This window comes from Trachurus japonicus, chromosome 24 (genome assembly GCF_045865225.1).
Source record: "Trachurus japonicus isolate A0001 chromosome 24, Traja_1.0".
Lineage (NCBI taxonomy): Eukaryota > Metazoa > Chordata > Actinopteri > Carangiformes > Carangidae > Trachurus > Trachurus japonicus.
The window spans coordinates 27,098,067-27,114,140 of NC_140930.1; the positions used below are offsets into that span (position 1 = coordinate 27,098,067).

At 43.4% G+C, this 16,074-nt stretch overlaps 1 protein-coding gene across 2 annotated transcripts in view; it reads left to right on the plus strand.

Moving 5' to 3' along the window:
• The window catches only part of phip (PHIP subunit of CUL4-Ring ligase complex), a 37,177-nt gene that overhangs the window by 17,774 nt on the left and 3,329 nt on the right, over nt 1-16,074 (plus strand). For both annotated transcript variants that reach the window (XM_085770895.1, XM_085770896.1), the window contains 25 exons: nt 309-443; nt 2,914-3,042; nt 3,179-3,404; nt 4,073-4,195; nt 5,457-5,640; nt 5,747-5,849; nt 6,097-6,234; nt 6,426-6,523; nt 6,666-6,873; nt 7,299-7,409; nt 7,645-7,752; nt 9,176-9,300; nt 9,672-9,754; nt 9,919-10,030; nt 10,968-11,029; nt 11,166-11,321; nt 12,172-12,292; nt 12,393-12,518; nt 12,754-12,829; nt 13,717-13,776; nt 13,969-14,121; nt 14,662-14,814; nt 15,006-15,217; nt 15,314-15,555; nt 15,705-15,851. In XM_085770895.1, the coding sequence (XP_085627021.1) occupies nt 309-443; nt 2,914-3,042; nt 3,179-3,404; nt 4,073-4,195; nt 5,457-5,640; nt 5,747-5,849; nt 6,097-6,234; nt 6,426-6,523; nt 6,666-6,873; nt 7,299-7,409; nt 7,645-7,752; nt 9,176-9,300; nt 9,672-9,754; nt 9,919-10,030; nt 10,968-11,029; nt 11,166-11,321; nt 12,172-12,292; nt 12,393-12,518; nt 12,754-12,829; nt 13,717-13,776; nt 13,969-14,121; nt 14,662-14,814; nt 15,006-15,217; nt 15,314-15,555; nt 15,705-15,851 (3,391 nt within the window). The remainder of the gene's footprint in view (nt 1-308; nt 444-2,913; nt 3,043-3,178; nt 3,405-4,072; nt 4,196-5,456; nt 5,641-5,746; nt 5,850-6,096; nt 6,235-6,425; nt 6,524-6,665; nt 6,874-7,298; nt 7,410-7,644; nt 7,753-9,175; nt 9,301-9,671; nt 9,755-9,918; nt 10,031-10,967; nt 11,030-11,165; nt 11,322-12,171; nt 12,293-12,392; nt 12,519-12,753; nt 12,830-13,716; nt 13,777-13,968; nt 14,122-14,661; nt 14,815-15,005; nt 15,218-15,313; nt 15,556-15,704; nt 15,852-16,074) is intronic.

A 16,074-nucleotide genomic window follows, 5' to 3' on the forward strand; every position in this document is an offset into this window, starting at 1 on the left:
ACATTTGATGTTCGCCTGGAAAACTTTGCAGATCAACCAGCGGAAAAACAAAAAGCAGTGGTGCTGATGTTACGCTGGTTGTTTCTTACATTAAAACACTTGTGGTTTTGTAGCTGACTCTGAAATGTTGGATGTCTGAGTAACTCTTGGCTCACCCTCTAAACACACTTACACAGGGAAAGGGAATACAAGGGACATAAATATTAAAACATGTTAAATAAAAGGGAAAAAGACCTTTACTAAACACACCCAGATGATTTATTGTCCGTCTTGAGTGTCCTAAGCCAAATGTTCGTGTTTAATGACAGGGTCACGAGGATGAGGTGTTTGTGCTGGAGCCGCACCCCTTTGACCCACGAATCCTTTTCTCAGCGGGGCATGATGGGAATTGTATAGTGTGGGACCTGGCCAGAGGGGTCAAGATCCGCTCTTACTTCAACATGGTAAGATCTTTGTCCATCCTGTGTCTCTGACTCGTCTTCGGCTACATTCACACACTGAAGCTGATTCTTTCCTGTCTCTTGTGTGAGACAGTCGTCTTGTATCTCGTGCAGCGAATAATTAGAAAGATACAGGGATTAGCATTTTTGTTATCTGGCCTGCAGAGATGTGTGCTTTTTATTGTGCATCTGTCCCCGCCACACATTCCTTCTCTGTCCCTCTTTGTCTCACATTCTTTCCCTTTCACCCTCAAACAGTCGCTCTCCTCCCACTCTGCTTTCACTTTCTCTCTCACCTCCATTATGTCTTCTTCTCTTGTCTTTTTTAATGCTCCGTGTGTTGTCCGCGGGCTCAGGTCCAGTGTGGAGTGAAATCACGGCGCTACACTCATGTGCATATGCTGCTGTACTTATTCATCTAATTGTTGATGTCTCTGTTGTATTTCCTGCCTGTGTCTCTATGGTAACCAAGGACAGTATTAGTCAGCCTCAAAACAAGTGCGTCACGCGGAGAGCTGGTCAGTCGTCCAAAATCTTGGTGTTGATCATAGACAGCGAGCAGCGTTTGTTAGATAACACCAAGTGTGTGAAAAGGCCCAGAATTCAGCTGGAAACTTCAAAGAATAGTTCAGTGTTTATTCACTTTTCCTGTTGAGACATGGAGACTACAATGTAAAAATACAGCAGCCAATTAGTTTAGCTTGGTTTACAGACTGGGAGGAAAGGGAAACAAAATGAACCTACCAGTACTTTTTTAAATGATCAAATATATTATAACATTATAATTAGGCTCTGTGCCAAACTGTAGCCTGAGTTGTGGTGCTAGTAGGCAGACACAGACTTGCTGTTTCCCTTGTTTTCCGTCTAGCCAGTGAAGCTCAGTTCACCAGCTGCTGACTGTGGCCTGATGTTTCACAGACAGAAGAAGGCATGGGCCGGTTACCGTGCTCAAGGTATAACACGGTATGAAAAGGTCACGGTTTTAAAACCACTAGAATTCTGCGTCATACCGTTCCTGCGGTATGAGCTGGTTTTTATGTCCTGTCAAAGAGAGAAAGTGCAGATCAGAAATCCCTCAGGTTGTAGCTGTAGACTGTCTCGTGTGGCGCTCTAACACTGCCACACAAACACAGCAACAACAGAGAAGAAGACGTGAAAAGTTTGTGCGATGTATTCAAACTCCGAACATTATAGAGTAAATGTTGACTGGGAGTCATGCCAGTCCAAATAGCCGATTGATGCCGATTTAACAGGTGCATTTCAAGCGCAGTATCTGAGGGACCAGACAGTAGTTGGCTGTTGTTGTAATGTTTGGTTACGTCTAGCGGTGTGGCTCAGGTTACAGGTTAGAGAGGTAGGGCTGTGACAACATCGTTTCCCAAAAGATTCATTTTGGGTGTCTACACGAAAACTGTGGGTTTCCAAAAAATAGCCTCCCTTAAGGACTGCATTTATTTTTGATTTTATTAAGAAGAATACAATTATTTCTTCATAATTTATTCCAACTTGAAACACATTTACTAATGATCCAAATATTATATATGTTCAATGGAAAAGTTTTTTTGTTTTTTTTACCTAGACATTTCGAAACAACACATTTTAGTGCTGTAATCGCAATAATACCACTATACCGTGAAACCACGATATTGATATATGATTGATATACATGAGAGTGGTGTCAGTCTTCTCTCCTAAACTCTCGGCAACAGAGCGATGATGAGCAATGATTTCCAAACCTACAGAACTGTAACTTTGATGGGGCAAAGCCTACAAGACGCTCGAGGCAAAAGTTGAGTGGCACTGCTGTGTGGGACAGGTGCATCATGTCTCCCACACACTTTCCATTTAAGCAAACACACACCGATTATTCTTTCAAACACTGTCGTCATATTGTGTCGCTTCAACTCCGCTCTTATATTATCTGAGGAGGAGACACCTGAGAGATCAGTGCTTCAGATTTGGACTCTTGGCGTCTTTTTTCAGTGAATAAGAGTTAAAAACTAAACTAGGGATGTTTTCGTCTTGTGTTTGAATGGAGCTGAAGTGAATGTGATGGAACAAGTGAAGGCAACAGGTAGTCGATGACTTCTATGGCTGTTTTGTAAGAGAGGATAACACTCCTCTCCATCATCTGACTCTGTTTACTGCACTATTGTTGCTGGGATTGTGAAATGCTGCTGAGCTGAAATGTTTATCTGAAAAAGAGACCTTGGCACTTTTCTCAAAGTGGCTGTTTGCTGAATCACAAATGCATTATTTTGATTCGATAAATGTTGTAGAGCAACACCTGTATGTAGTCATTCGTTTGGCTCACTCAGCAGCGTATGTGATCATGTGTATTAGATAGTGTTGACTGTCTGTGCCATACAACAGCTACACTTGCCTGGAATTCCCAACAGACAGTGAGCGAAATTAAGATTAACAGTGTGCTCTGTTTGCCTTTCTTCCCTTCTTTCTTTATCTCTGTTAATAGATTGAGGGCCAAGGGCATGGGGCGTTGTTTGACTGCAAATGTAGTCCAGATGGGCAGCATTTTGCAGCCACAGACTCACACGGACACCTGCTCATCTTTGGCTTCGGCTCCAGCAGCAAGTATGACAAGGTAAAGAGACACAAATACCTTTAACTGGGCATTTAACAACATTTCAATGTCACTTCCTGAGATCAGCAAGTGCAGAAAATGAAAATGAAACATATAGATGTATTAATGTACCCGCTACCCTCCACCTCTGCTTCAGATAGCGGACCAGATGTTTTTCCATACCGACTATCGGCCGCTGATCCGGGACGCCAACAATTACGTCCTGGATGAGCAGACGCAGCAGGCGCCGCACCTGATGCCCCCTCCCTTCCTGGTGGACGTGGACGGAAACCCCCACCCTCCTAGATACCAGCGGCTGGTGCCCGGCAGGGAGGGCTGCAGGGACGAGCAGCTGATCCCACAGATGGGCGTCACTTCCTCAGGTACAGAGGCCGGAGCCGGACCCCCAGCCGCACCTCTCCTTCACGTTTTTTGGGGTCGCGGAGAGCCAGCCGTAGCCGAACTTGTTCCTCGTCTGTTTCTACACCTCTGATCAGATCTTTACCCAGAGGCCTCATCAGAGCCCATCTGTCAGCCGATCAAAGACGCTTTTGTCAAACTGATCATGGCGCTCTTGTAGCTCATTACTTGACAAGAATGTTATCTGTCTTCAAATGTGTTTAACGAGAGGCTTTTACTGAAAATGCCCCTGCACTGGCAATTAAATCCAGAATTAATAAAGCAGTTTATAATCTTGGCAGGTATATAAACAGAAACAGTCAGCGTTTAATGAAAAGCATTAGTATTACACATTGAAGACAGGTGAAAGGAACAAGGGGAGCGGCGCGGCGCGGCAGGAATCTCTACAAGCTCTCTTGAGAGTTTTTACCTCACAGTTTTTAGAATAATGTTACCTGAACATGTCCTACTTTTAAAAATGCACTCCGAGTATTGATGTGAATCGACAGGATTATTTTTTGGAAAACCCCACTGCGTTTTTTCCTTTGAAGTAAGTGGTAGCGTAGTGTGACTTGCGCAGCATAGGAATGTTTCGAGGCTGGCTGTGGTGAGTTTTATGGCCCTAATGTCTTTTTCTTTTTGTCCATGTCAGGCCTGAACCAAGTGGTGAGTGAGCAGGCGGTGGACGGTCCCAGTCCTCTGGATACCATGATTCAGAGGCTGCAGCAGGAACAAGACCAAAGACTGGGAGGAAATGACACCCGGGCCAGCAGAGGTAGGACCGAGTCAGGACTGGAAGGTCTTACTGTTGCGGTGTGGGCGGCTCTTTGACGTGGGTTCAATGTGGTTCACATGCTGCGGGGGAGTGAAAACACTATTTAAGGGAAATTCAAAATTGGCACCTCAGTGTCTTCATTGAGTTAAAAATACTCTCTAAATACTGTGTTACTTAAAAAAGTTGCAGACTCCACTTATATATGAGATCCAGGTTCAAACAAGCTGAGAGTTGTTCGCAGACGCCACGTTAATCCAGATATGATGAATTTGTACAATTAACAGTGTGAAACTTACACCGCGCAATACATTTGTAATAATTACACATTTATCATAGTCATAATGATTACTTTCCCTCCCTTTGTTTGGAATGAATGCACCATGAAATGTAAAAAGATTTTTCATATGAAACATATATAATGTCCAATTATACAAAGCTACAAAGGAAACACAGGGAAGCTAGAAGATGTAGTGACACACATTTAAACGGTGTCTTCAGAAGAGTTGGTGAGTTCAGAAGATACATGAGTGTTGGGGATATGTGCCTTTTGGTCAGGTAATGCATTTAGAGCCTGTGGCTGCAGTAATCCATCCTCACACATTAGCATACACAATGTGAAGTAATTGCATTCGTCTTCATTTGCAAGTGTCTTTATTGTACACTTTGTAAATTCCATTAGGTTTTACAACTGAAACATAATTACCTCAACAACTGACTCCATGTTATTTAGAACCGCTCGGTTTTTTTTTTCTTTCTTTGTATCTCTCACTCGGCCACCTTTACTGCTGCAACCGAATTAATTGATTAGTCAGTCAGTAACTGTTTTGTAAAATGGTTAATAGTCTTAGGGACGCATTTTTTTTCTAGTTAAGATACCAGATAGTTTCTGGATTCAGCTTCTCATACGTGAGGATTTGTTGCTTTTCTTTGTCTTATGTAATAGTTTCTCTGGGTTTTCAACCACTGCAACCAGAAGACATCACCTTGGGTTGATGGATATTTTTCACTGTTTTCTGACGGATTATAGACAAAGCAATGAATCAGTGAAGGAAATAAGTAAACAATTAGTAAGAATAATGACTAATAAGCTACTTCCCAATAATTCTACAGCATAATATTCCCATTCATTAAATATTGGGATGATTAGAGTCCTCTATTGTTTCTTATAAGGTACAGGAAAGGACACCAAACAATGTCAGTCAATGGAAAAGTATTTAACACACAGTACACTCTACCTCTCCTCGGTGTCTCCCCTCACCAGGATCGGTGGGTTCGCCTACAGAGGTGCACTCCCCACCCAACGTAGGCCTGCGTCGCAGCGGCCAGATCGAGGGTGTCCGCCAGATGCACAGCAACGCCCCACGCAGCCAGATGGCCACAGAGGGAGACCTGGTGGCCTGGAGCCGCAGGGTGCTAGTCCCTGAGCTGGAGGACGCCTCTGTCAGGTAAAACACACACACACACACACACAGGGGAGAACACTGTATGATTCCCTCCATTGAAAGTAGTATCTTAAATGTACACCATGAATTGTGTTTGTGTGTCGTGCAGGAGACAGGTGAACTGGCGTGAGGCTAAAGGGGAGGAGGAAATCAATATTTATCAGTCAGAAAGGAGGAGACGCACCATCCACTCTCTCCCCAAGGAGAGCAGGGTAAGTGAATTAACATTTGCACACACACTCACAGATATTGTTTAACAGCACTTTATAGAAATATGATTATTTTCCCCTTTAAATCATTTTACTGACACCTCACATCTCTTAAAACACATTGTATTTTTAATCCAGCTTCGTTGTTTCCTTGTTTTTATTTCCTGTCCTTGATTGTTCTGCTTTCAGCTGTGATATCACATAGCTGAGTTATTTTTCATATTAACCAAGCTACTCTCCGATGCTGCAGGTTCATCCCACATCAGATTGTGCAGCTGATGAGGGGAGGAGGAGCCAAGGTAACCATGGTTATCACACTCGCGCTGCCATGGAGGAGACGAGTCGCCAGAGCGCTGAGGCTGCAGACGATGATGAAAGCACCTCAGAGGTAGATGCACAGCTGATGCTGCTTTGTCTTGGATTTAGTTTTATACTTCACGGTGGTTAACTTTTTAAAAAAAAATCCAAACAGTGTGCATTCTAAAACAGATGACCTTGTTTGTGGTTTTAAGTTTTAATGGTTTTCATTTATTCATTCATTTGTTTTTTAATTCAATTCTGTGCTTCTCTTGTTTGCAGGCAGAGGTGGAGGTTCGGCAAATCAACGGACACTCTTCAGAGGAGGAGAAGGAAGAGGAGCAGAAAGAGCCCTGGCCAGATGACCACAGCAGTTCAAGGTACGACATATACAGTAGAACACGCACATGTATCGCATCTCTCTCCTACACATACGTCCACGGACTACGTGCAAATCATAAATCCGAAACACAAGCACATACATCTGGGTGTTTAATCTTTGCCCCCGTGATGGATTCACAGCGACTACTCCAGCGATTACTCAGACTGGACAGCAGATGCAGGGATCAACCTTGAGCCGCCCAAGAAGAGCGTTAAAGTGAAAAAGAAGAGCAGCGGCTCTGAGGAGGACGGAGAGAAGAAGAGGGACGGGAAAAAGGAAAGGAAGAAAGACAAACCAGACAAAGATGGCGCATTACCAAAGAAGAAGCAGCCAAAGGAGAAGAGGAAGGTTGGTCATCACTAATTGGGCAGAATTTTGGTTTTGTCCTGTTCAAGAGACAAGAGAGACAAGAGAGACAAGAGAGACAAGAGAGACAGAGAGAGAAGTAACAAGCTGTCATCAGCCTTAGTCATAAATTAGACATAATAATAAGCGATACAGTTCAAACTGCTATAGTGGCCATGGTTACAGTGATCAGCTGCTTATATAATTAAATGATAAATAATTGGTTCAAGGTTTTCGGAGTCACTGTGTGTGTGTGTGTTGTACATTGTGCTCATAATGATAATAATTATAGGCAAACATGGATCGTGACAACCCACTTAGCGTAGGTCCTTAAAAAAATGCAAAATCCTCATTCATTTAGAAAATGTTATGAATGCAAACCGTTTGAATGAACTGTTGTTGAGTGTTTATTGCGCTGTGTCATTCAGAGGACAGAGTTCCAGGAACAAGGGCTGACTCTGGAGGAGTGGCTTCCCTCGGCTTGGATCACAGACACAGTCCCTCGGAGATGTCCTTACATACCCCAGATGGGAGACGAGGTACACGCCACTGCTTTCTCTTACACATGTGAACCACATGTGTCCTAGCACCAAAAACACAGGCAGAGGTTTTACATAGCAACAAGATTAGAAGCGTACAGCAAGGAAAAAACAAGGGGCACATCACCTGTCATTGGCTTATAAAGTTACAGTCAAGAAAAGTATCAGGATACATATTGTTATGTTTTTTTGTGTATTTGAGATGATCTATGTACATGCTTGTGTGTGTGTGCAGGTATACTACTTCAGACAGGGTCATGAAGCCTACGTGGAGATGGCCAAGCAGAAAAAGATTTACAGCATCAATCCTAAGAAGCAGCCCTGGCACAAGATGGAGCTGCGGGTAAGGAGTAGTTTGACAAAGACGGATTTAAGACTTTCTGAAAAGAGACATCGCTCTTTACATCCCATGTTTCTGGAGATTTATATTGTCTCTTCACTTGTGTGCCCACAATCGCTGAGGAGAAGCCCATAGTCAAAAGAAAAGCACAGTGGAGCCATGTAACAAGCTTTACACAGAGGAACTGTACTTTTATTAAAAGAGCTATTTGCAAGTTTTGCTGTTGCTCCACAGATAGCTTTAGCATTAACAGCTGTTTGTGGACCAGTGTTAGGAAACTCTGCAGGCTCAGGATGAGACTTCATTCCTTTCCTCAGCAACAGCTGTTTCCAGAGGTGCAGGGCAACAGTCTCGTCTCACTCGCATCTTTTTTCTTCCACTGAAGTTGGCAATGCTAACCAGCTAGCCCCACACACATCACTTTCTGATAGCGACTGACTGTAGCATCCATCTGCTCCCAACAAGAAACCACATTTGGCAGCAGAGAACACATAGCACATTTAAGAACATGAAAATAATTAATAAGTACATGTTCTCTACTTCTCTGATAAATAGAGAGCAGGCATGGCATGACTGTGTTTTGTGATCTATTTATCTAACATGACATAATTAATTGTGTTATATTTCAGTGACATTTTTGCTTTTGATGGTGATGAATTTTCAAAGTAAGGGCTAAAAGATGCAGGGAAGTAATTATGAAAAAATGGCACATAGAGATTATATATAGAGAGCACACTTAAGCATTCACTGTTTTATTATTATTTTAAAACATTATTATTTTTATTATTTATCAGCCATTCTACACAAACACACACACATAGAAGCTAGAAAAAATCAGATATATTATTATATTTCACTCTCAGGTGGACTTAAATCCCATCTCTGTCCTAAAAATGTCCCTCCACTAAAAGACGAATGTCTGCCGAGTACAAAGTTCCCATCCCCGTCTACCGTCTGTGAAAGAAAAAGAAGAAAAGAACGCCATCACACACTTTCCTTAAAAGCAGCAGCTTATGGGGTCGTATTTTTACTTGGTGTATTTTTCATCTCTTTTCCATGTGTGCAGGCAGAAATAGCAATTTCTGTGCAGATGGCAGACCATAATGCATTGCAGGCACGGTGTGCATCTTTGGGATTGTGTTGCCTATAGCGTGCAAAATGCAGCGCTCTGTATCTTTTTTTGTAACTTGAACGACCAGGCATGGCGATGCTAAAGCATCTGTCTCCACTCTCACTTTTTCTCAGCTGGAAAAACTTACTGCAGCGTTGCTAACACTCTCTCAACCTCCATATACACAACGAAACAGTGAGAAGAAAATCTATTTAAGTGAGAAGTGGTGCGTTGAACTCTGGTTGGGTTCCAGGTTATGTGAAGGACCTTGTTTTAGTTTTTGTCTCATTTGTTCTTCTCTGTTTTGGTGCTCAGGAGCAGGAGCTGATGAAGATCGTTGGCATCAAGTACGAGGTCGGCCTGCCCACACTGTGCTGTCTGAAGCTCTCCTTCCTCGACCCTGACACCGGCAAACTGACCGGAGGATCCTTCTCTATGAAGTAAGGAGCTTTAGCTGCACAAATGTCTTAACCTTCAAGATCTTGGCAGTTGATCTATTGGCACATGTGCTGCTTTACAATGTCCATTCTGTGCCTGTACATACAGACTTTCAGCGCTGAGTGAGAAACTCTCCTCCTCAGTAATACGTTCTGTTAAGTTTAAATGAATTCTCCTCTTGACACAAAAGAAGACGGGACTCATAAAACATTTAATCCAATAATGTTACATTATAAAATAAAGAGTGTTTGAGAAAGGCAAACAGTGCTGCTACAAATTCTACGATCCTGATCTCTTGTACATCGTTAACGTAGGCGTCATATTTATGGTGTCAAGGCTTTGTCGTAATTTGTCCATGTTTCTCTTGTCACAGATACCACGACATGCCTGATGTAATCGACTTCCTGGTGTTGCGGCAGCAGTTTGACAATGCCAGAAAGAGGCAGTGGAGTATAGGTCGGCCAATTTTTGTCTTTTGCTGTCTGAATAAAACCAGACTTACTGAAAACGTGTGCAGCATTTGAAGCAAATAGAAAATATATTTCACATACACCCTTTAGCTCAAAATTTATAAACCTCTGTTTTTACTAAAGGCCTAAATATTCCTGTAATGTCTGTAGGTGACAGGTTTCGGTCAGTGATTGACGACGCCTGGTGGTTTGGGACTATCGAGAGCCAGGAGCCCTACCAGTCCCAGTATCCTGACAGCCTGTTCCAGTGCTACAACGTCTGGTACGAGCACCACATCTCTTGTCTGCAGTTGGCTCCTATGTCCGATCTTATAAAAAAAAAAATCGCAGCTGCCACGTGACCCTAATTTCTCTGTGAGTTGCATGAACAAATGAATAGACTGCGTCACCCCACAAAGTGCACAGGCAGAGATTTAAAAAAAAACAGAACTAAGGAAACGTGGTGGTGGTGCTGAAGAAACGGAAACCGAGTGTCACATTGTTTTCAGTTTCAAAGGTGATAATCACAGCTATAGTTATACGCCTCACTGATATATTGTCTGTTGCATTGAAAGTTAATGTCAGGAAGGTTGCAGCCCTGAGGACTAAAAATGCACTCTAGCACTGAGAAAAAGAGAATTTCATTTTAATCAGCAATCTCATTATTTAAGTTCTGTGACTTTAAAGTCCTGTGGAATTTCGCTTGAAATTTAGAGATTGATTTCTAGGAATCAATGAAGTGAGAAGACTTTGTGTCAGCTCCCCCTGGCTCCACTGTACAGTCGGTCACTTGGCACATCGAGTGTCCACATCTGAGTGGAATTTAGTCTGCTTAGACAAATTCGGGGAAATGTAGACAAAATAGCTGCTTGTGATTTTTGCCGATGACACGGCCTCTCACGATGCTCATTAACTGCATAAACACCTCATGGCTTGAATCATTCCAGTAGTTTTCACAGAAGTATCCCGGATGACAGTTTGAATTTGAGATTTATGGTGACGCCAGCTGGCACCGCTCTTTGTTTTTTTTGTTGTTGTCTTGAGATATTTTCTTCTCTTGAAAAACTTCATTAGAGAATGACATCCACTCTAGGGTGTGGGACAGGGATGTCAGAGCTTGCGATGCTGCACGTCTATTATGTAAAAAAGGAAAGGAATGACAAACACAAAGATGATGTGATGAATGTTGATGATTCATATCAGCACTGTTTCCCATCCAGCTGGGATAATGGAGACACGGAGAAGATGAGTCCTTGGGATATGGAGCCCATCCCTGATGATGGTGGGTTATCTAAAATACACCCACACTGTAGTGGACACACAATTTAGACTCGTAAACAAACTATTTCTTTCTTAACAAAGTGAAATTCAGGTTTTTTTTTTTTACATTACATTTTTATTTATTTATTTTTGTGCAGCCACGTTCCCTGAGGAGTTGGGCATGAGCGTCCCACTGGTAGAAGACGAGCAGAAGGAGCTGCTCTACGTCCCCCTGGACGGGGAATGGGGCAGCCACGCACGAGCAGAGGAGTGCGAACGCATCATCAAAGCCATCGACAAGCTCTGCACACTCGGTATGGCGTCATCATTGAAACCCCTTTTGAAAATAAAAGTCCACTCATGTCATGGAAGCATGTTTGGGAAGTTCAGCCACGAGGGTGCATTTCTTGTAAAGAGGAAGCAGCATGACTCTACACAACATGAGTCACCGCTCTGAGCTCATCAGCGCGAGCCCAGCAGGGCCACAGATCGTATGTTCAAAGGAATAAGCTGCTAACAGGTTGAGCCAGATATTGAGGTGCTCACTTGAATTCCTGTTGAGTGATGTAATGTCATATTCGGCACAGACTTTGTGTTACTGCAATCCTGCCTCGTGGAGGAAAGTCGGTTTGAAGGCTCCCTCTAGTGACAGTTTGTGGAAACAGCACACACTGACAAGTACCAGCAGCTGGCACATTTAATCCTTCTAGACCTCTCCCTGTTACTCCTACGCTTTATGCTGCAGTTGGCACACACAGCAGGATTTATAGGACTTCTTTTAGGGTATGTTTTGAATGTCCAAATTTAGGAGGGAATATTTAAAATAGATGTAAAAGTGTGAGCTAATGTTGCTATGGGAATATCTCACATACACAGATGGAAAACAGATTTCCACTTAGTTGAATAAAAACCCTCACCTCCCTTATGTTACCTGCAACCTTATACACTCGATCATGTGAGCTTATGTATGCATTAAACACACACCCTCACACCAACCTGCCATTTTGTTTCTGACTGTTGCCACACATCACACCCTCCCCTTCCTTTTCCTCTTGTCACCTTGAAGTGGTTTTGGTTTTGAGTAGTGCTGAAAAAGCTTGCATGCCCAGTAGTAATCCTTTCTGAACTTGTCTTCTCTCTGCCAACCTACCTCACCGCCCCCAGATGTGGCAGCGCCGTTTGCCTTTCCCGTGGACCTCCAGGCGTACCCCACATACTGCACCGTAGTGGCCTACGTCACTGACCTCAGCACCATACGCCAAAGGCTGGTGAACCACTTCTACAGGTGATAGGCACAACACATAAGGAATGTGTGTAGCTGTACATAAAAGAGAGAAACAAATATATATATAAACACTCTCCACAACCGTGCCATTTCCTCTCAGACGGCTGTCCTCTCTGATGTGGGAGGTTCGTTACATTGAACACAACGCCCAAACATTCAACGAGCCAGGATCATTCATCGTCACCACGGCCAAGTTTGTCTCTGACCTCCTGCTGCAATTTATAAAGTGAGTGTGTTAAATGTACAGCACCATTAATTTAAAAGCCCCTCTGTCAACATCTATTAACAAAATGATAACCATTTAATGAGTGAGCAAAAATAACATGCTTTAAATTCACGACTTAACAGGTATTTAATTTCTGTTCTAGCTGTTTGACATTTTAACAGTTCATTTTCATCATAAACGTCTGACAGCTCAGACATGTCAGACATGAATTCATTTCTGTTCTCGCCTCCTTCAGGGACCAAAGTCTGACAGACATCATGCCTCTCTACAAAACTATGAAGAAGGCTACCTTCTCTGACTCTGAAGATGAGGTATGTGTGCATAGACACATTTTTATATTTCTATTAAAATTACTCTTGATCATGTTATTTTCACACAAATCAGTGTCTAACATTGTCTATGTCATTTGTATAACAGATTCATACCAACCTATGCTCTGATGTTATGCCTTTTAAATTTAAAACTTAACCACACTAAATCACATTAATACCTGGTAATGCTATACTCTGCGAAGCAAGCAATTTTTGTGATGAAAAATTACCAAGATTCTTATTGATCAGATTTACTGTTACATTATTTTGACATAGAAACATAAAAATAGGGCTTAGGGGGAAAAAAAACAACTAAGTTTAGTTTTTGCTAGGGCTAGCTAAGTTTCAGTTGATATAGCATTATTACTCTTGTTCCAGCAGTCTAGTTGGATTTTATGATTAAGCTGTTCATGATTTCACCGAGTATGAATACAAATTACTTTATTAATCCCCAAAGGGAAATTCATTTGTCTGTCAGCTCATCGACCATTTGCAGAAGAATTTAAAAAAAAAAGCCTAATGGCTGGAGGTCCAAAGGATCTTCTTTCTCTGTCCTGCAGCAAAGAGCTAGGAGCCGAGTAGTGCAGGCCTAAGGCTTCAATATTGTAATATGGTAATGTAGATGTCAAAAAGTCACATTCTAGTTTCAACTTAATTTTGACCAAAGTATGTATGTACTCGATGCACTTTAGCATTGTAGGGCAGGATCACAACAATCTTAAATGTGTTTTCATTGGATCTAGTTTTGCAACTTGAAACCTTAAATCTTACATACTGTAATGGAGTACTGTACTGTATACCAGAGTAGCCTGCAATACATGATCTTAGTGGAATACAATGGTACAATATGCGTTACCATTATCATTTCTGTCCCTCTTCCTGTGTAGGACGAGGAGGAGGAGGATGAAGATACTAATACTCCAGGAACATCCACACGAAACCACAAGGTACAGTGGCCTATCTCACGGCAATAGCATGTTCTTATACATTCCAGATGAATAAAACTAAGCCATACTAACCTCTCTCTTTTCATACAAGAAAGTTAGTCCTCATCATCCACCATCAAGAGAAGAGCAGGCTTTTTTATCAGCTAGTATAGTATATATACTTATACCTGCGTATTGTTGTTTTCCCTGCAGGGCCGTCGACCTATGCAGCGTCAGCTTCGAACCCGACCCCCTTCTTACAACCCTCAAGCGTGGAGGGGGCGCTGCAAGGAGCTGCTGGACTTGATCTTTCAGTGTGAAGACTCTGAGCCCTTCAGGGAACCCGTGGACCTGCAGGAGTACCCGGTACGCGTGCAACAAAAGTCTTACTTTATTTTTAAAGTGTGGTGCACACATGTGAACCGTACCTCCTCAGAAACAAACCCAACTGTTCTGGCTGCGATTTGAGGTTAGCTGGTTGTGAATTTCCATTAGGCTCCCTTTTGATTTGCATTTGGTCCTCGAGTCTTTCTGCACAGTCCGTCTGGGCCATAAGTGGCTGCAATTCAATTACACAAGGAGCGGTATTTGAGGTGAGGGAGTTGTTTGATCTGAAGAACAAGCCTCTCCATTCGGCATCTGAAATGAAGACCAAATCGAATGGATGTACAAGCTGTAAAGGAGAAGCTATGTGAACAGACTCTGCTGGCTGGGGCCCACTTGTTAACAGAAGAGGGGCGGGGGTTCTTTTCACAGGTTTTTTCCAGTCCACTCAAAATGAAACCTCAAATCCCCCTTATCTCTCACTTGTCTACTTCCTCTCTCTGTCTCCGTCTTCCTCTTATCCACTCACAGCTTTTTCAAACCTGTAATTGAAATGTCCCAACCTACCTCTGCCTCCCCCAGGACTACCTGCAAATTGTTGACTCACCGATGGACTTTGGAACCGTTCTCAACACGCTAACGGAGGGAAAGTACCAGTCGCCCATCCAGCTCTGCAAAGATGTCCGGCTCATTTTCAGCAATTCTAAAGCTTACACGCCCAGTAAGAAATCTCGGGTGAGACTAGCATGCACAAACACACACACACACACACACACACACACACACACACACTGTCACTGACACCAACATAGAGTTTTAATTTAACTAGTATTGCATCATACTTTGAAGCCATAAATTAAAATCCTGAAATTAGGCAGCCCTGTTTTCCAAGTATGATTTCAGTGTGCGCTTTACTGTGTCTCCAGATCTACAGCATGAGTCTGAGGCTGTCTGCGCTGTTCGAGGAGCACGTCAGCTCCATATTGGCCGACTACAAGGCCATTCACGGCCTGACGGATAAACTGAATCGACAGGGCACGGACAGACAGACGCGACACACTACGGACAGACAGACCCGGCACGCCATGAAGAGGAGGAGGAGGAGAAGCGAGTCCCCTGCAAGCAGCACCGCATCCAGGTAGAGGAGAGGACGTCTTATTTTAGATTGTGTATCTCTCATGGTGCGTTGGTTTTGATCCTTTTTCTGTTCTCCCTCCCTACGCTGCGTCTTTAGCCCAGAGAGGAAGAGACGTGTATCATCCAGGGTGACCGCAAAAAGGGAGCCGTCGCCAGCTCCTCCTCGACCTTCCTCCCAGAGACAGAGCGTCCCTGTGAAACAGCCCCCCCAGCTGGTCAACGGGAAAGCGGAGACGCCGGCCGCAGGGCGAACACGGAGCGCGGCGCGGCACTCCGCACACTCTCCACCCGCGTCATCCTCCTCACACAACGCCTCGAGCAGCACACCGAGCACAGCAGGTGAGACCACCTCTGCATATAAACTGTCAATCAAAGCAACACTGAAGCGTTTTTGTTTAATTTTAAATCAGTAGTAGTGTTGGAAAACACACCTTATTTGCTTTTGTTGGTTCGTATGCTCACACAGTCTGTCTCTTTGCCATCTTCAGAATCTAGTCGTTCACTGAGGGCTCACAACTCTGCGTCAGCTTCGGCGCCACCAGCTTCTGAAAAGGTGACACCTTCTCCGGCCGCAGAGAGCAGCACCGGAGGAAGCACCCGGCGGAAACTCAGGACGCCTGTACGACACACACCTGGTAAGAGATGATGTCACTATGAAGCTTAGGTTTATGATTGATGGTTTAAAGGGATAGTTCAACATTTTCAACAAATTCCCATTGCCATAATCTCTATAGTCATAGCAGTAGGTTCGTTACCTTTAATTTCCGGTGCTAGCTGTTTTTCGATTGGTGGGGCAGGGATACAAGCTGCTCAGCTAACGCTACAGAGGCATATAGTATTTCAGGGTTTCCCCCATCA